Source organism: Syngnathoides biaculeatus, chromosome 13, assembly GCF_019802595.1.
Source record: "Syngnathoides biaculeatus isolate LvHL_M chromosome 13, ASM1980259v1, whole genome shotgun sequence".
NCBI lineage: Eukaryota > Metazoa > Chordata > Actinopteri > Syngnathiformes > Syngnathidae > Syngnathoides > Syngnathoides biaculeatus.
In genome coordinates, this window is record NC_084652.1 from 16,315,559 (window position 1) to 16,335,287 (window position 19,729).

Below are 19,729 nucleotides of genomic sequence, written 5' to 3' on the forward strand. Positions count from 1 at the left end.
TGCCACATATTGAGAGGAACTGGACACAAGACCAGCCGGAGGCAGATAGATTATGATGAACAGTTTATTTAGGAAAGTTAATGGTCCTAGGTGGGTTGCCAGGCAGTAGCACGGGCAGGTGAAAAACATTAAGGAGGAGGAGCATTAAAAAAAGAAGCGAGAAATAGGGGCTGTGGTACTGCTTGGGGAGCCTGCAGTACATTGGCAAGGATTTCCGTGAACAGGCCGGCTTGTAGCCAGGAGGTGAGTCGGGCTGATTGGGGACAGGTGGCAAGTTGAGAAAAGTGCAAAAAGAGAGAGGAGAGGAGAGAGACAGGGCTAGAGGGCGCAAAGTCCCATCCAGCCTCCTAAAAGGGTACTGCAGCCCAGTACTTCACAGACACTTTTATCCAGACTTACATACTTGCACAGATACAACGAAAAATCATTGCTCACTTATTTACATACATAGACACATCCTTGCTTACTTTATTACCTACTTCACAACACAGACATTACTGCCACCCTCGTGAGGATGAGCTGTACTGAAAATGGATGGATAACACAGACATATTTAAATACTTATTTGCATACGTACCTGTGATTGATATTTGCAACGATGTGTTAATGTGACTTTCTGTCCCCCTCGCAGTGACGAACGTAAACGGCGGCTTGGAGGCCAGCAGCTCCGACTCAGACGATGACGACAAGCTACACATCGTGGAGGACGAAAGCCCGCCGGACGCTGAAGAGTCCGCAGTGGCGAGGGGGGACCGCCGTGACGCCAAAAACGCAACAGATGCCAACAACACAGTATTAACACACAATGGAGCTTGGAATGGAGGTAAGTGTCACGGTCGCTAATCTTATGATATCAAACTGGACCCATAAGCAGATGAAGGCGGACAAAGTAGATGGGGTTGGGGGGGTTTAGTAATCCAAAGAACATACAAAAAGGAATCACAAGATTCAGCCTGTGTACTATCAATAAGCATAAATACTCTGGCGCTGGATTCCTTGATCTGGCCCTGGGGGGAGAGGAAGGAAGGATTTTTTATTTTATATTTATATTCAGAAAAAAGGAGAAACTAGGGAAAAAAGTGTTTGGATACCCACAGGAGGTAAAAAGTGAAGAAGGTGCAGTTTGAACCAAAGTACTGAGACAGGAAGACAAAATGAAGAATGGGCTCGAAAGAAAAAAGAACCAATGAAGCGTTGGCAGGTGGAGGTGGAGACTGAGGAAGGGAAGCAGATGTGGAAAATTGGGATGATGAGGTCATGGGAAGCCCACATCATGTGGCTACGAATGCACACACACACGGCTGGCTTCACCTGTCCCTGACTGAGCTGTGTAGGAAGAGGCGCGGCATTTGGGGCTCGTCTGGCATCCATTATAATCCTCTGTCTCCATGGCGATGCGGAAAACCTTCTGACAGGGGGGGGAAAAGTTCAGTAACACACACACACACACCACACACACACACACACACACACACACACACACACACACACCACACACACACACACACAACACACATAAATACACGCACTCACGCACACGTACACACTCCCCGTTCATGAAACACATCACAAGGGTGACGCAACGCCGGTCTGGACCAACAGGTGCCGGGATTATGTCAGCCATTGTGCATGTTCCACACGTGGGAATATCCAGATTAAAATGACAACACCTTGACTCGGGATGTCGTGGCCCAAAACAAGGCCAACAGAATTTTATTTTGTCTTAGTTTAGCTTTGTTCAGCTCATGTTACTTGAGCATGATCTAGTCTAGTTTAGCGGGCTAAAATGGCAAAAACATGCAACCGAGACTACAACCCTGAGTACTGATAATGTGAGCCAAACGTGGTTGTACACTTTTGAATTGAGCTTTTTAAGGAAGGTAGAAAAGATGCAACAAGGATTTATGAAAAGGAGGATGAATGAAGGTTGGATGGATGGAAGGAGGGAGGGAGAAGGGAAGAAAGAAGGCTGAATAGAAGGAAGGCAACACAGATTGTACGAAAGGATGGAAGGTAACAAGGATGGAGGCTGGAGGGTTGGATGGAAGGAAGGAAGAATGGAAGACGGTTGAATGGAAGGAAGGAAGGGTTAAATGAGAGGAAAACAAAAGAGAAACTAAAGAAGGACGACGGGAAGAACAAAGGATGATAAAGGAGGAAAACAAGGATGTACAAAGGGGATGGAAGGGAACAAGACTCACAGGAAATACTGATAGAAGGATGGGGGTGAAAGAAGGGAAGGGATAGAAAAAGGTAGATAAGAAGGAAGGATGGAAATGAGGATGTATAAAGGAAGAAATTAAGGAAGGAAAAATATTAAAGTGAGTAGGAAAGATGCAACGCATTAAAGGATGGAAAGAAAGATGGAAGATGGGAAGGTAACAAAGATGTTTGAAAGGATGATGGATAGAAGGGAGAGATCAAGGAAAAGATGGTGAAAGACATGAAAGCAAGGAAAAGGGGAGGGGGGTGCAAGGATGGAAAAGAGGGAACAAGAATTGTATGAAAAGAAAATGGGAAGAGAAGGAAGGAAAGAAGCACTGAAGGAAGGAAGGAAGGAAGGAAGGAAGGAAGGAAGGAAGGAAGGAAGGAGGAAGGAAGGAAGGAAGGAAGGAAGGAAGGAAGGAAAGAAGGAAGGAAGGGAGGGAGGGAGGGAGGGAGTGAGGTAAGGTGGGAAGGAAGGAAGGAAAGAAATCCTTCCCACTTTCAGCATTTTACATGAACACAAACCCTGACTCGGATTTAAACAAAAACACAAGCCTTGAAACCCTAATTTCAAACCACAAACAGGGACTGTGTCGCCATCTAGTGGCAAATTTATGCAACAACAACAACAACAACAAGCTTTCATCAGGATGGGTCGATTGTATGTGTTTTCAGTGAAAGAGGAGTGTGCGTCCAAAGAAGAAGAAGAAGAAGAGGAAGACGAAGACGAAGAAGATGGGAAAGGAGGAGAAAGACGAGGAGACGTGGAGCCACAGCGTGGAATGAAGAAAGAATTGGCGGTGGAGGAGCTCCTCCAGAAAGGAGACACGGCCGTGATCTACCCAGAAGCCCCAGATGATCAGCAGAGTCCTGCGGAAACGGCGGGCGTTGACGAAAACGGTAGTACGAGCAGAAACTGGAGTTATTACAAATCTATTGCGTGCTCTTAGCTCCAAAGGAGTCGATTTTCATCGATGGTTCCTCAATGAACATAACGTCCCTTTTTTATTATTAGAATTTTTTAGAATCATTGACAATGGTGGTAAAGCTCTTTTATCGTCAGTGAACGGATATATTTTGTAAACTTCCATTTAAAGGGGAAGTGTTTTCCTAAACATCAAAGGTGATTTGACATCTCATTCAAATTAAATACTAAATTTATCATTTTTGTGTCAAAAGACAATTTAACTTCTTCAATGAAGCCGAAATCATTTCCTTCAGTCAACTTGTTGCACAAAGTTTTATCAACATCAACACATTTGAGTTCAAGTGAAGTACATTTTTGTTATAATTGGACAATTTTGTCAATGCGTGGGTTTCCAATCATATTAAAAGATGATTTTGTCTCCAACTAACCTAATTTACATATTTCTGTAAACGCTGACTTTATCGTCGGTGTTCACCTCAAAGTCACTAAAATCTCAGCATCCATACTTTGAACGATGTATCAAAGAGAAAATTTAGCTTTGAGTGAGCCTAACAGTTGTTGTTGATAAAAATCAAAGGTGATTAGTGGTTTCAGTGAAGGTGATGCACATTTTTCATTAAGATTAAAGCCAAGTTAATAATATAAGATTAAAGCCAAGTTAATAATATAAGTGTATATTTTGAGGGCAAATTTAACATCAGCAAACCTAAAAATCCATCCATCATAAACATCAAGCATATTTAGAGTACAAATCTAACATATACGTTGTCGTAAACATCGAAGTGGATTTTTGTAAGCATAAAAGGGCGATTCAGTAAAATCTTGCATTTCTAAGCCACTTTTTTTTGTGTAAACAGGCACCCCAGACGGCCTTCAGCTGCACACGTGTCCGTACTGCTCGCGAGGCTACAAGCGCAACGCTTCGCTCAAGGAACACATCAAGTACCGGCACGAGACCAGCGAAGACAACTACAGATGCTCTCACTGCAGCTACACCTTCACGTACCGCTCGCAGCTCGAGAGGCACATGAGCCACCACCGGGGCAGCAAGGAGCAGGGAGTGAGTGACGAAAAGTTCTGTGGGCATTATTATCTTTGTCAAAATGGGATTTTTTTTTAAACATTTTCTTTTCCCAATTCAGTAGTCAATTAGACCAGGCCTGGTAGGGTTTTTATTGGTACGCTACGATTGACAGTTAAAAAGTCAAACAGACCGGGGGAAGCATCCAGACATAAATCATAAATGATTAACTTCAGTAAACTGCAGGTACAACCAAAGTACCTCTACTCCACCTTCTTGTACAAAATATTTTTAACATGACTTTTATCATGCCCAAGTAGAATCATTTATATTATTTTGAATAATTAAAATTTTTCCAACTAGGTTCTTAACTTTTGGGCAAACCTCTGTTAGTCCAACCTCGCCTGGTCTATTCTGTGAACCACCCCATGTGTTTATCCCAACGGGCCGGCCTGGCTCAGTTTGGCCTCGTGGTGGGAGCGCCAGTTCTTTTGAGTGTACTGAATCAATCGAATCAGTTCCTCAAAAAGGAATTGTTCAAATGATTCGTCGATCGAATCGTTCGCTACTTTTTCCATCAACTATTGAGTACTTCCTCTTTCCGTTAATGATCCATTTCTTGATGTTGCTCACTCAACACGTTCAACAAAACACTAGATGCGTTGTTGTCGTCGTGGATTTTAAAGTAGAAAAGGCAGGGAGATAAAAAAAATCCTTTTGCATGCATTGAACTCAACTACCGACCATCCTTCTGCATCCACTTACGTCCAGCGCGGCTCTTGCCAGCCAGCGTATATTATCCATCCATCCATTTTCTTAGCTGCTTATCCTCACAAGGGTCGCAAGGAGCCTATCCCACCTGTCAAAGGGCAGGATGCAGGGTACACACCGAATAGGTTGCCAGGGCACATGGAGACTAAGAGTCGCACTCACAAGGGGGCAATTTAGAGTGATATTTTTGGAATGTTGGAGTAAACGGGTGTGCCCGGGGAAAACCCACGCAGGCACGGGGAGAACATGCAAACTCCGCACAGGCGGGTCCGGGATTGAACCCAGGACCTCAGAACTGTGAGGCCAACGTTTTACCAGCTGATCCACCGTGCCGCCTATATTATTATTGGAGTCACAGTCATTAGAGTCACATACCTTTATTATTAATTGACATTTATTTGAAATGCGTGCGCTTGCTTTCCTGTGCTTGACTGATTCAAAATTAACCGTTAGCTTGAAGAAAGGTTAGGGGTGAATGTGAATGTTCTTTTCAAAGTTCAAACTACTTTCAGTAGTTTGTGTGTGTGAAAGCGTTCGAGTGGAAAGTGGGAGCGCTAATCCTGAATAATAACTATATTTTATACATAGTAGACATTAGTATTAGTACTATATTTTGCAGACTATCGCACGATTGGTCACTTGAAACTACTCCCTTTGCACTGGTCTAGAACAAGAACCGCAAAGGGGTAAGAAGGCCACTCTGCACAAGCGTAACGCAAAGTCGGACATGGACACGCTCTCTCCTGTCCTAAATGACATTGACTTGCACGACACTTATAAGGGAGGAAGAGTTCCCCAAAACACAAATACCATTACCAGGGCAGCACCGACCGCCGTGCCGGAGGAAAATTCCTCGTGTGTTTTTGGGCACTTGGTCAATTAAGCTGATTCTGATAAGGATCCGTAATATCACTGTGACGCTAACAGTCTCAAGCGTCAAACGCTAACAAAGTTAATAAAGTTAGCTTGGATTTAGCTGACGCCGTTCACGTGAGAAAGAAACTCGACACGTTCGCTCACACAGATTTGTTAGCGCATTAGGTTGAGCCCATTTTGTAAGTACTACTAACTGCGAGTGAAAGCGATCCCCGCGTGGGCTCTTTCGTCTCTAGCCGGCTGGGGGCAGCCAAGGGAAAATAAGGGAATCATTTCATCGAGTGATTCGCTTCAGTTCGTTCACCAAAAATATTTTTTATAACAACTCGTTCGCGTCCGTCACAACTGTGGTTTGGCCACTTCCTCCTTGGTGGCACGTGTCCTCACCTGGCTCCCTTCACTGTCTTCAGCAGGACTCTTACCACCGCTTCTTTTTAGCAAAATCATTTTTTTAAACGTGTGTGAGATTGTTTCTCTTATTTCCTCGCCTCAGCGTCACGTGCAGCCTTCCGGTGGCGGCGGCGGAAGTGGAGGAGGAGCCCGCAAGTTTAAGTGCACTGAGTGCTTCAAAGCCTTCAAGTATAAACACCACCTGAAGGAGCACCTGCGCATACACAGTGGTGAGTCAAACTGGGTCTTTCTGAAGAAATGAAATACTGTACTGTCAGCGGACTTGCCTGAAATGATTCAGTTTCAAAGCATTTGACGCAAAACAAGTGCAAACTTCGCAGCCATCTTTTGAAAGGTAATGTGGAAGTAAAATGCTTGTGAAACAGGGATGTTGACTGTTAGTCACTGGCAACTGTTTCGAAGGCTTATCGGTGATGAACACATTTTCACTGAAAAAATGGATTTAGCAACAAATTCATGCAATATCTCAATGTCCTCAATCACCGTTTATATGTTGTATATGACAATTTTTAATTTGGGTATAAATTTCAGTGGAATTCCTTAAAGATGAAGCAAATCATATAATCATAAAATGATGGGGCAGCCCAGATGTGGCCCCTGGGCCTTCAGTTTGACACTTGGGAGTTAAAATTTATATTTTAAATTTTTTTTTGTACTGCATCTCACCAGTTGATTTGCTTGCTTTCTCTAGCGGAAACGATGAACAAATAAAAATTAAATAAAAAGATGAGCATTTATTTACACTATTGTATTGAAGGTATAACCAGTACAACATAAGTTAAAAATAAAAAAGCTACATTTTCTTTTTTTTTTTAAAGGTTTTGTTTTGGTAGTGGGCAAATAAATGTGTTGGAGGCATTTCATTTTTAATATTCAAAAGTGACATGATTTGCTTCAACAAGCGAATTTTCTAAAAACCTAACGTGGTTCATTCATTGCAGGTACTTTTGATACCTGCAACCCAGTGTGCAGGCATCCCTGTTACTTTGGTTTCTGACCTGCCATCCGCAAACACGTAATCTGCCGATACTTTGCCCCCACTAGCTTAGAATTGTTGCACAAATGCACCCAAGACAGAAGTGTCGTATCTACAATGTATATGATCAAGAGGTTGACGTTACGGTTTCGGACTGCTCCCTTTTCTGTCGAGTCATCGCTAACGTGAGAAGGTTTCAAAGTAAAAAGCTCATTTTTTAAAAAGTAATGGGTTGAAAGTTTGGCTATTTCAGTATGAACTGTAAGGAGTAAAAATAAAAACTTTCCAGAAAGAGAAATACTCAAGTAAATTCCAGATTATAACTTGTATTTTGTGGTGGAAGTCTCTCAAAATCAAGTTCAGGTTTAAGAAACTTGAGATCCTGAGCAGTCATTGAACATTGACTTGTTTGGGTTCTGAGATTGGTTGAAAAGTTTGCTCGTAGAGAAGTGACAATCACTGCAGATTTTTACCTATGATCCCAGCTACCTCTGGTATTTTATAACTGAATATGTCTCAAATACGCTTCTTGTGTTCACGTTCACATAAAAAAAAAAACGTTTATGCTCAACTAGATTGTACTTTTGTTCCCACTACCTTTTGTCTGAGGATCTCTCAACACTGACAAGTTTCTTATTGCGACCTAGATAATCTGTTGAAAATTGTGGTACTGAAATGGAAAACATTTATTTGACGTTCAAATGGTAAACGTGTGTATTTTGGACACCACTGAATAGTTCCCAAATAAACAATAGGTTTCTTTCTATGACTGACCCACGACATGAAATTGTGTGATTCTGTTTAATCAATGTTTTGTAATTATTTATTCATTTGCTTTCCAGGTGAGAAACCATACGAGTGTGCAAATTGCAAGAAGCGATTCTCACACTCGGGCTCGTACAGTTCACACATCAGCAGCAAGAAGTGCGTGAGCGTGGCCAGCGCCCCCAACGGCCTCTCGCGTAAGTCCGTCAAGCCACTGCCGTCGTCTGCTGACATCCCAGGGGTTGCCGTCGCCTCTGGCCGCATGGTCCTGAAGGAGAAGCCGGAAAGCAAACCCCTTCAAGAGCAGCTCCCCGTCACGCAAATTAAATCGGAAGCAACCGAGCTTCCCTGCAAGCCGGCCGTGGCGGCGGCACCATCGGCCAATGGGGCGGCGCCGCAGCCGCAATCGCTGTCACAGGGTGTAGCTATGGTGCTCCCCACAGTGGGGCTGGTGCCGCCTATCAACATCAATCTGAGTGATCTGCAGAACGTCCTCAAATTGGCTTTGGATGGGAACGTTTTGAGACAGGTGCTGGGTACTGCTAATGGGGCTACAGTCCAGGGCAAGCCGGGCATTGTGGTCCAGCAGCCTCAGCAGCAGATCATTAGCCTGCCCGCCTTTGTTGACCACGATGGGACCACCAAGATAATCATCAACTACAGCATCGGACCCGCGCCTGCCACCACTGCTGCTACTACTGCTACCACCACCCAACCAATGCCTCTTTTTGTCAAAAACAACCTGGTCCCAGCTGCACCCATCCCGACCAAAACTGACAAGCCACCCACTCCCAAGGTTGACCTCAGCCTGGTGAAGGAGGAGCCCGAAGAGTCGGTGCTCATCACGGAAACAAAAACAGACCAAGTGAAGAGCATCAAGACAGAAGATGCTGAAGTGCTCCCACCCGACACCGGATCCAGTACTTGTTCACTGTGCGACGAGTGCCCTGAGAACCTGGAGGCGCTGCACTTGCTCCAGCACCACAAGGCAGCCAACGGGGAGGCTGTGGACTCGGCCGCCTTGGACCCGTCTTTCGCTGCCTTGCTCAGCGATGCCGGTGTGACGTTGGCACAGGAGCCAGCTGTGGATGATCTCCTGACCCTCCTTAAGACCTACTTCGCCTCCAATGCTAACCCTGACCAGGAAGAGCTAGAAAAGCTATCAGACTCTGTTAGGATTCCTGTGAACGTGGTGCGGAAGTGGTTTGCCAAAATGAATTCTGGAAAAAAAATCTGTCAAGACGAGGAGCTGTCCAAAAAGACTGAACCCCTAAACTGTGAGTCAGAGGCCACCAAACAAGTCTCGTGTCAATCCCCATCTGATTCCCCATCGTTGAACACCAGCGACTTGGTCATCATCAAAAGCGAACCAGAGGACCCAGAGACTCTGGACTCCCAGGCTGAACCCTTGGACCTATCCCTCCCGAAACAAGTTCCCACTCCCACATCCGCTGCACCCCCAGAGGACACGCCAACTTCCAAAAAACCACAGCAACCTGTGTCCCTAGCCTGCCTAAGGAAGGAGCAGGTGGGTGGTCGCACTATCTACGTGGCCACGCCTCAGACGCACCGAACCGCCGTCAACATCGTGCCCACCTCACAGCTGCCCACTTTGGTGGCCATCACAGGTCAGGGGCCAGTTGGCTGCCTTGGCACCATTGGGGGCTCGGCCAAGCGCACCATTCTTATCCCACAGCTCACCTACACCTATGCCCACTCGGCTGGTACTGCGGCCAAGACGGTTGTGCTCAATGGACACAAGGTAAGACCGTCTTTGAGCTATAAACAGCAGTCACTCTAGTACAGATCTTTGTGGCACTCCATAAGCAGATTGCTTTTCCATTGGTACCATGACGTATGAGTTTATTTTCTTTTATCTTCAGGCTAATAAATCAATGTACTCCATCCATTTTCTGCACCGCACTGGCATTTACCTCACCTGACTTCGGGTGAGAGGCGGGGTCCTCCCTGAACTGGTCGCCAGCCAATCACAGCGCACATATAAACAAACAAAGGAACGCTGGCACTCAGAACTGTGAAGCCGATGTGCTAACCAGTCGCCCACCGTATTAAACATATTAAGAGTTTTGACAAATAAAGAGGTTTAAAATGTAGAATAACTCAATATTGCATTTGTGTTTGAAGATGCGTGGCTGAGTGATTGTCAGGAGATGATTTCAGTTTTTATTGTCTGGGTCCGACACAGAAACTCCTCACAAATATTCTTGTTTTCTATTTGTGTTGGAAAGTGGAATAAACAACTGGATGTGCTTCAGTCAATGTGGCTGTCCTTGCTTACATGCCAGGACATTATTATACCTTAATTGCTCTATTTTCTTTTTCACTTAAATCAAGTGGCAGTGTATCTGAATATAGCTTTAAACTCAAATTTTGGCTCGAAACAGCTCAAAAAATCAACCAAGCGCCGTCTGATGAGAACCAAATCATGAAGCATGACAGGAATAAAGTTGAGTAACCTTCCATCCATTCATTTTCCGAGCCGCTTATTATCACAAGGGTGGCGGGAGTGCTGGAGCCTATCCCACCTTTTTTCGGGTGGGGTACAACATGAACTGGTCACCAGCCAATCGCAGGCAATTTAGAGTGTCAATTTAATGCTTGTTTTTTGGGATATGAGAGGAAGAAAACCCACACAGACACGTGGAGAACTTACAAACTCCACACAAGCGGGGCCGGGATTTCAACCCCATTCCTCAGAACTGTGAGACAAAGGCTCCGTCGAGTAACCTTTTAAAATAATAGGACTTGGCTCCAACTCCAAAAAGGTAGTTCAAGCTAATCCCACTTGAGCTTTTGTCGTGTTTTCCCGTGCAGACACCGGAAACGAGCTCCGATGGCGCGGCGGAAGAACAAAGAGAGATGTGGTGATGAAGAAGCCACGTCTGGAAAACGGCGTCTACTCTTGCGACCTGTGTAACAAGGCCTTCCAGAAGGGGAGCTCCTTGCTCAGGCACAAATACGAACACACAGGTACCTCTTACCAGGTGCACTGACTCACATATTCGGGACTTGTCTCAGACCTCAGGAGCCAGTTTCAGGATTTGTGGACATCCTCATTTAAAACGAAATCAGCATTTTTCAGGTAGTCTGCCGTTGTACATATTGTATTTCGTGTGTAGTGCGTGCCAACCTGGCAACCCTCCAGTAGGGCTTGTGGTGAAGTGCAGAGGAGAAACTCAGGACATTTTTACATTTGGACTCAAGGAATATATGTAATAAAATCAAGAAAAAGAGAATTGCAACATGCAAGGATTTTATTTCAAAGCTAAAAAACAAACTTCTTCGCTCAATACATAACTGTTAACAGTTTAACTAACCCATAACTGGTCACGTGTGATCTTATCTGAATGTCAGTAATTTAATCGTGAAGACAAATAGTCAATCCAGAAACTGTTTTTGGAACTATTTAAAAACAAATCTTAGTCTCCTATGATTTTTTTTAACGATTTATTTGTGTGATACCGCTGCAAATAAATATTTGCCTTTAAAAGTCCTCCTCCACTCCATGTATTATCCTGAATAAGATGCACCTGTGTGTGAGGTCGTTAGCTACATAAAGACACCTGTCCACCCCATACAATCACTAAGATTCAAACTTGTAACATGGCCAAGATCATGATTCCACTCTCCGTGTTTGGAGGAAGACGAATGATGAGTTCCATCCCAAGAACACCATCCCTACTGTGAAGCATGGGGGTGGTAGGATCATGCTTTGGGGGTGTTTTTCTGCACATGGGACAGGACGACTGCACTGCATTAACGAGTGGATGACCGCTGCCACATATTGTGAGATTTTGGGCAACAATCTCTTTCCCTCAGTCAGAGCATTGAAGATGTAGGTTCTGGAGTGGCCTAGCCAGTCTCCAGAGTTAAACCCAATAGAAAATCTTTGGAGGGAGCTGAAACTCCATGTTTCTCAACAACAGCACAGAAACCTGTCTGATCTAGAGAAAATCTGTGTGGTGGAGTGGTCCATATTCCCTCCTGCAGTGTGTGCAAACCCGGTGAACAACTACAGGAAACGTTTGACCTCTGTAATTGCAAACAAAGGCTACAGTACCAAATACTAAGATTGGTTTTCTCAGGTGTTCAAAAACTTAGTTGCAGCTGTATCACACAGATAAATCGATAAAAAATCATACATTGAGATTTCTGGATTTTTCTTTTTCGATTATCTCTGTCATTGTGGACATGCAACTACGATGAAAATTTCAGACCCCTCCATGATTTCTAAGTGGGAGAACTTACAATATACCAGGGTGTTCAAATACTTATTTTCTTCACTGTAAGTTGCGACTTCTTGTATGACCTCTTCACTCAAGTCACGAGCTGACCTCTGCGCTGATCTGACATTTTGTGCTCGCAGGAAAGCGTCCTCACGAGTGCCCGGTGTGCCATAAGGCCTTCAAGCACAAGCATCATCTGATTGAGCACTCACGCCTGCATTCCGGCGAGAAACCCTACCAGTGCAACAAGTGCGGAAAGCGCTTCTCGCACTCGGGCTCCTACTCGCAGCACATGAACCACCGCTACTCCTACTGCAAGCGGGACGGCTCCGATTATGGCTCCAGTCCGGACGCCGACGCCACTCCCGCCACAGTCGACGCGGGAAGCCCGAGCGCCGCGCTGGACTCGGACGTCGGCGAGAGCGAGGACGATGACGAAGCCATGTGTGTCGACGACATCCGGGTCGTGCAGGTGGACGACGGCGAGTGCGAGATCTACGAGGGCAACTTCGATGATGATGACGATGACGACGAGGACGACGGTGATGATGAAGAAGAAGACAACGTAGAGAAGGGTGTTGAAAAAGAAGAAGCGCATGAAGAAGAAAAGGAGAAAAACCTGGATGTGGATGAGTTCGCTTGCCAGGTGGTCGAGGTGGAACTGAAGGACGAGCAAACGCCGGAGTCCGCTGTCGAGGACAAGGCGGATAAGGCAGAAGCGGCCGGCGTCAACCTTGAGCAGATGGCGGACTGCACTTACAAACGCATCAGGGACTGGTCGGACAGCGAGGAATCCTCCGACGATCAAGCTGTGACGGACAGCAAATAAGCCAACCCTCCCCCTTTTGAAAGCCGCGGCTCCAGATCGAACTCTGGCTTTCACTGCGGTTCCGGTTCCAGGTCTGGCTCCAGATCAGGTTTAGTATGAAAAATGAACCCACCCTATGGCTGCCCCACTAAAATTTGCATCTAATGAAAATAAATTCATGTCCTCGACTGGTTAGTCACGGTAAGGGATAAGGTTGGTAATGTACGCTATTTTAGTCATTTAGTTAACTTTTTTTTTTTTTTTGTCACGGAACCCCACAAAGGTTGAAAATCGCCTATAAATGCCACATGATGGCTCCAAAGCACTCATTTTGTTGAAATGCAAGTTTTCACCTGACTCGAAAGTACCACGAGCACCAAATGAAGAGTTTTAGTCGGTTTGGCTTGAGCAAAGAAACTGAATAAGTGAAGATGGCTTCCCCTTCCCAAAAATCATATTTGGTGATTTTGCAACCGCCTGATTCACGCAACATGAGGGTCTGTGTGTTTTTAAGGAGGTGGTGGGTTCATATTCTGCGGGGGTCCACTTAGATTTACATCAGGCTCTGACTCCGAGTTCACTTCCAGATCGGAGTCGGACTCTGCCTCCGGTTGGCTGCTTTTAAACGGTCCACTACTGTGTCCAAACACCTGGGTGTGCCTGAACTATTTTTCTTTCTCTTGCAATTATCAGTGTTACAAATATTTTATGTTTATTATGTTTATAGAAACTTTGCTCCCTGTTACTAATTTGAATTTTTAAAAACTTTTTTTTGTTTTTGTTTTTTAACGTGTTGCCAATGTTTCCGACACCAGTATTTTCCTTGAGTTCTCCGAACAAAAATCGCTGCACTACGGTTTTTCCCCATTGTCACCTTTTCAGTGTTATCTACCGTTAGCTGACGTCAGCTGGAGTTTGTTTTTGTTTTTGACTGTTAGCCTTAAAGAAAAGGAAAAAAAAAAACTAAACAAAAACATTTCCTCCACCCACCCGCGAGCAAAATGGGCGGCGCCCCTGCCTTATGCAAGACTTGCGTGCTGTTAAAGTGCCATTGAATATTGTCGTCGTCGTCGCCTCACCCAGCGTGGAGGATGTTAATAAGCGTCTGTTACCGTACGTTAGCCGTTACTTTGCGTTTCATACGATGCTCTCGTTCTCTGTTACAAGCGCCACGTTCGCACCCGTCTGACCGCCTGCTAACCGCAGCCGCCGTCAAATATTTACGTCATTTGAATGATTTATTTTATTTTTTTAAAGATTTTGTTACGTCTCAAAAGCAGTAAAAGCGCGTCTCTAAAATAAAATGAAAATCGTCAATTTTAAAAAATGATCACATTTTTAAAATTCATTGCACTGGAAGTGACAGTTGTAGTAGGGACACAATTTAATGATTTTCTATATTTTTACCCCTTCCCCACAAAAAAGTTTTTTTAAGCAGTAAAAGTCTATATCTTTTATCTGTTTTTTTTTTTTACATTGAATAAGATATGCTACATTTTTTCATTATAATTCATATAGCAATAAAACTTGTATACTTACATAATTTTAGTTTTTTAACTAATTCAGATTGCTGTACATTTTCAACTGTTTTTAAATTTAATTTTGATTACTAGAACAGAAAAAAAGTTTACAAGTTAACCTTTTTTCAGTCGACTTCCCAATTTTCGAGATTTGCCATTTCTTTGTAAAATCAGGGCCAACATTTTGAAAATTGCAAAAAAAAAAACAAAATCCTTACACTTTTTAAATAATCTTCAATTTGTGACGAAATAGTGCTCGTTTACTTATAAAATCTACTGGATTGCTACACAATTTACCTTTCAGTTCTTTTTAAATTATATTTAATTTTAAAATATTTAGCTAAAAATGTATTTGATTACAAAAAAGTAAAGGTTTTCAAGATTACATCATCAAAAAAAATCAACCACTACGTGAAATTATTTTATTTTTTTACTCTTTAATTGTGATTTGTAATCAGTTCCATTTAAAAAGTTTTTGAAACAATTTGAGCGCACAATTTCTCATCAGTCCTTTTCAACTGGTAAAAATTGAAGTATACATTAAAAAATATAAAAAAATGAAATTTTCTATATTTAAAAAAATATATGGAATTTACATTTTCTATAACACCCCAATTGTGAAGCAGGAAAAGCTCAAATTTACAAATGTCACGTACAACCCCCCCGGCTCCCAAATAAAAAAAAAAACGCTTTAAAATGTCCCTTTGATGTTCCACCTAAAGTGAAGTGACATCGACTTGACACAGTGGATTGGATTTTTGTCCCCCTTGCGCACTTCAACGATGTCTGCGATTTGTTGCAATTTCATAAAGTTAAAGCTTGAGTTTGTTTGAACAAAAATGTAAATCAACATTTACCCCATCTTATTTCCATTTGAAATGGGCAAAACTCAGGTTTACATCTTTAAAATCAGCTCCAGTTATTTTTTTTTTCTGCAATGTTGTTTAACCTTAAGGGTAATAGCTCATTTAAAACGACTTACCATCATTTTTGAAAGTTTTTTTATTTGATCCCTTTTGTGCACTTGTTCTGTTTGAAAGAGTCAGCGCGCTGTCCCGCACTTTGGGTGGCAAACGTTGGCGAACGTGGCGCTCGCCTGCTCCCCCTGTTTATTACTTTACCGAAACAGTATTTGTTTTGTCGTTGGATTTGAGCATGTGTTTTTAACAAAGCCAGTATTACAAAGTCTTTACACAACGTTTTATATATATATATATATATATATATATATATATATATATATATATAATATATATATATATAAAAATATAAATATATTTATGTCCTTTTTTTGTATTTTCCTTTTGACGGTTATTTATTACGCATTATTATTGGTAGTGTACATGACTGTAGGATGAATTGATAATATATTTTAGTATGAAAAACAACAAATCAAACAAGCTCAGCCCACTGTGTCGTTCGGGGACTTTGAGTTGGTTTTACAGGAAAAAAAAAAATTGGGGGAAAAAAAACGATAAAAGCCAAAAATATTCATCTTGACTCCTATTAGTGTTAAAAAATGAAGATAAAGCCAAATGAAAGTGTTATACGTCGTCGTTCTGAAGCTACTGATTGAAAACGCATGCAATGAAGCTCCAACCCTTTTTTTTGCTTGTCTTTTTTTTTTCTTTTTCGTGCCATCATTGCATCACATTTGTTCCTTTTATAATATTTGTCCCTTCACAATAAACATGTGACTGCATCCCTGAATTGTTTTTGCGTCGATTTTTTCAAAATTCAGCCCATCTTTGACTTTGATGGAACAACATTTTTAAGATGTACAACACTCCCTTAAATGCACACCCCCTTACACATATCCTTAAAAACATCAGAGTGCTTATGACAAGTTATGCATTCTTGGAAAATACCATGAAAGCTGATTTCTAAAAGTTGCTCGGGCAAATTTCTGATGTGGTTTTGTCAGATGAGTCCCAAACCTTTAAAGCTTAGAACCCCTCAAACAAATTCATGCACGCCATCGGCCACATGAACGCACTCAAAAATGCCCAAACAAAGCAAATAGATGAATATGTTAAATTTACATCATAGAATTGTGTTTAAGTCATGCACCCCCTTCAATATTCCGCCAAGTTGGCGCACCCCTTCTCCCTCCAAAATAGAAAAGCTGATTTCGAAACGTTAGAAGAGCGACAGTGGAAGTTAATGAAGATTTTGAGTCACTATTGAGTCCTTCTCCAACATTTTTGTGCACCGCCTCTCCGGTACACACCCTTAAACTGTTTTCGACTGACATTACACACACACTGTCACCGGTTTAGAACGCGGTCAGCATTTTAGTGGAGTGAATTTGAGTAAACAAACAGTAAGTAAGCAGGAATCATTTCAGAAATGTGTATGAATGAGGGGCCACTACTATGTTATTGGTTGCTCAAACGAAAGGGCGTTATCAAATGTCTTTTGACTCCCATCTGTTATCAAGAACCAGTGGAAGAAAAATGAGAAGTTACCAACCAAACTGTGGCTGTTTCGTATCAGCAGAGGCGATCTAGCAGCCAAGTCATTCCCTTATGTCAGAGCATTTTGTTCTTAGTAGGTATTGGATATCTTTTAGAATTTCACACCTACTTAGCAATAACTTAAAGTGGGCCTGTCATGAAATGGATGATTTTTGGTATATTATTAATGAAAAACCCACAGCCAATATGGTCCCATGTGTTTTTTCATCACAAAATGATTTTGACGTATACAGCTTTTTGTAACTCCCGCCATGAAAATCCTCTCAGGGATTTGTTGTCGAGAAGAAGCAGGAAGTGACGTAAAGGACAGCGGCGCCCCCTCGTGGACTCGTTTGTTTCCATTAGTTTTACCTCCGGGAAGGTCGCTCGTTGTTCCTTCGTGTTAGCCAAAATGCCGGCTCATTGCATTGCTGAACATTGCTTGGACTCTCGGGAGAATGGAATTACCCTTCATAAGTTTGAAAAAGACCCTGTTTGTTGTGAAAAATGGATTGCACGGGTGCAGAGGACGAGAGCTTTGTGGGTTCCAAATAACAGGTAGGTGTGTATACAGCTACTAAAAAAAAAAAAATTGTTTGGGGCAGACCACGTAATCGGTCTCTCTCATAACGTAGCAAAAGATCCGTGTATGAAATGTGTCGATGTGCGCGTAGCCCAGTGAATACTGTTGCATCTATTTTATCTATTTTAGAATGTTTATAGGAATGACAGTCCCACTTTAAGTTCCTTGAGAAGTATTCTTAAGGGCCAAGTGCCTACACAATACTCGTGTGTGAATGCAATGCATGTCTCCAACACCTGTATTTTCTGTTATATAATAAAGTTTGCAAAAAAACGAGTTACTGCACCGCGAGCTGTTTTGTGAGTTGAGTTAAAAATGTAGCCATGGAAGTGAAGAAAGAGGTGCAGCCTCCACTTGGGACTCATCCCGGTCGAACCTCTCTCTCCCCTCTCGGTAACAAAAATGAAAATAATAAGCTACACCTCTTTAGTTGGAATAATCAAAATAATTTAACACAACGCTGAGTGTAATTAATCAGTACATATTTGAATTACATTGTGCGGTACACCAACCTTAACAGTGTGGAGACATATGTTGCTTATAATGGATACCACCGCATCACAAACCCAGCCAGTGATGAATTGGTTGTAGGCCTCCAGACCTTTGTAATTCTTTAGTTGGTCCATGGTATAAGCACTTGTCGAGAAGAGGAGATAGTTGACGATGTCTGGATAGGTTACTGACGCAAATTCTTGCTCTATTTATGTTTCTCCAAGGCAGGGGTGCCCAGACTTTTTTACCCCAAGATCTACTTTTCAACCAGCCAGCGTCTCGTGAGCTGTCGACGACTGGGGGAGGGCGATGATGATGCTCCCAAACCATTTTAAGATTAATATTATGTTGCCTCGTATATTTAAAATACAGAATTAATTTTGTGCACTGTATTGTCTGTGTTTTCATCCTGGATCAGGCTGTGCCAAGGTGGAATTTTAAAATTACACGCCATCTCATCCTGCACTTTCTACTTTGGCTTCAGACCAGACGATTCGAAAAAAATAAAATCTGGTCCAGTTTAACCACTTTTTCTTTGATTATTCACATATTCCGACAGTCATTTCATCTTAAAACAACAGCATTTCTTCTTTAACTTTCTCCATTAACATCGAAAATAAACATAAGCAGCATGTCTAGCTTGTCTTTGCTCTACATTGCCCAGACTGTGTTGCGAACTAAAGCAGCGGTGGTGGACGCTGTCATTATAAAACACATTGATGGGCTGCGTAAGTACTGTAACATTTGTAATTATGAGTGTATGGCAGCCCCGTGGGCTCAGTGGTTAGAGCATTGCTTTGGTAAACTAGGGGCTGTGGCTTCGTATCCCACTGGGGTCTCCACTCCCTGAGAAGGGTTGCGTCAGGAAGGGCATCCAGCGTACAAACTGCCAAACAAATATGGGCGTTCATCTGAGATGACACACTGTGGCGACCCCTAACGGGACAAGCCGAAAAAATCTTACGTTTACTTTTTAGTGTATGACTTTAAGAGTGGGGATGAGGGGGGGGTGTACATAAACTAGGAAAAAGAAAGTGTGGCGGAGCAGCGGCCATTGTTAGAGAGAGTTCCGTGTGCTGCCTAAAAGAAATCACCTCTTTTCATTTTTTACAGTACGTAGGTGAATTGTGCCATTGGATGTAACAAGCAGTCATCCCTCACTCATTGAATCACATTGCAAAATGCTATAAACTGAATAGCTGTATGTTATACTTTCAATTTGAAATGCTTTTTTATTGCGGCAAACTCAGATTATCCATGAAGAGACCGCATCAGTGAACATCGGCTGATGTCTTTTTTTTTTTGTGGCATGCCATCCCGCGATCGACCAAGACTGCCTCGCCTTCGACCGGATGCATTGACCACCACTGCTCCAAGGCAAACGGGTCGATATTGTCGATCAAAGCAGACTTCTTCTCATAACGGTTTCTTGAAACAACATCTAATGAGCACCGATAACTTTCCAAAGCCTTTTCAGCCATCATTCGTCACTTTTAAGAGTCGCACGAACATTTGTGTTACTCCGGTCTGTATGCAAAAGCGATAAAGTGAACGGCAGGTCAGTAGAGTGAACCCATCCGACATGGCCAGGTGTCCCGGATGTAGTCACGTAATCAAAATTAAACGGATTAAATTACATCAGTGACAGGCCCCATAGCTCAGTGTTTGGT

The 19,729-nt window shown here is 42.8% G+C and overlaps 1 protein-coding gene and 1 long non-coding RNA gene across 2 annotated transcripts in view; one reads left to right on the forward strand and one right to left on the reverse strand.

The window, feature by feature from the left end:
• The window catches only part of LOC133511220 (zinc finger E-box-binding homeobox 1-like), a 33,314-nt gene extending 17,542 nt beyond the window's left edge, over positions 1 to 15,772 (forward strand). Inside the window, 8 exon segments of the mRNA XM_061839943.1 lie at positions 632 to 823; positions 2,881 to 3,105; positions 3,991 to 4,193; positions 6,295 to 6,421; positions 8,031 to 9,715; positions 10,789 to 10,831; positions 10,834 to 10,944; positions 12,341 to 15,772. Of these exon segments, the coding sequence (XP_061695927.1) occupies positions 632 to 823; positions 2,881 to 3,105; positions 3,991 to 4,193; positions 6,295 to 6,421; positions 8,031 to 9,715; positions 10,789 to 10,831; positions 10,834 to 10,944; positions 12,341 to 13,029 (3,275 nt within the window). The 3' untranslated portion in view covers positions 13,030 to 15,772.
• On the reverse strand, positions 594 to 6,314 carry LOC133511268 (uncharacterized). Its single transcript, XR_009797846.1, has 3 exons — positions 6,189 to 6,314; positions 1,312 to 1,408; positions 594 to 724 (listed from the first exon to the last, which is right to left on the reverse strand). It is a non-coding gene; the product is annotated as an uncharacterized LOC133511268 (long non-coding RNA).
• Positions 15,773 to 19,729: the final 3,957 nt, after the last annotated feature.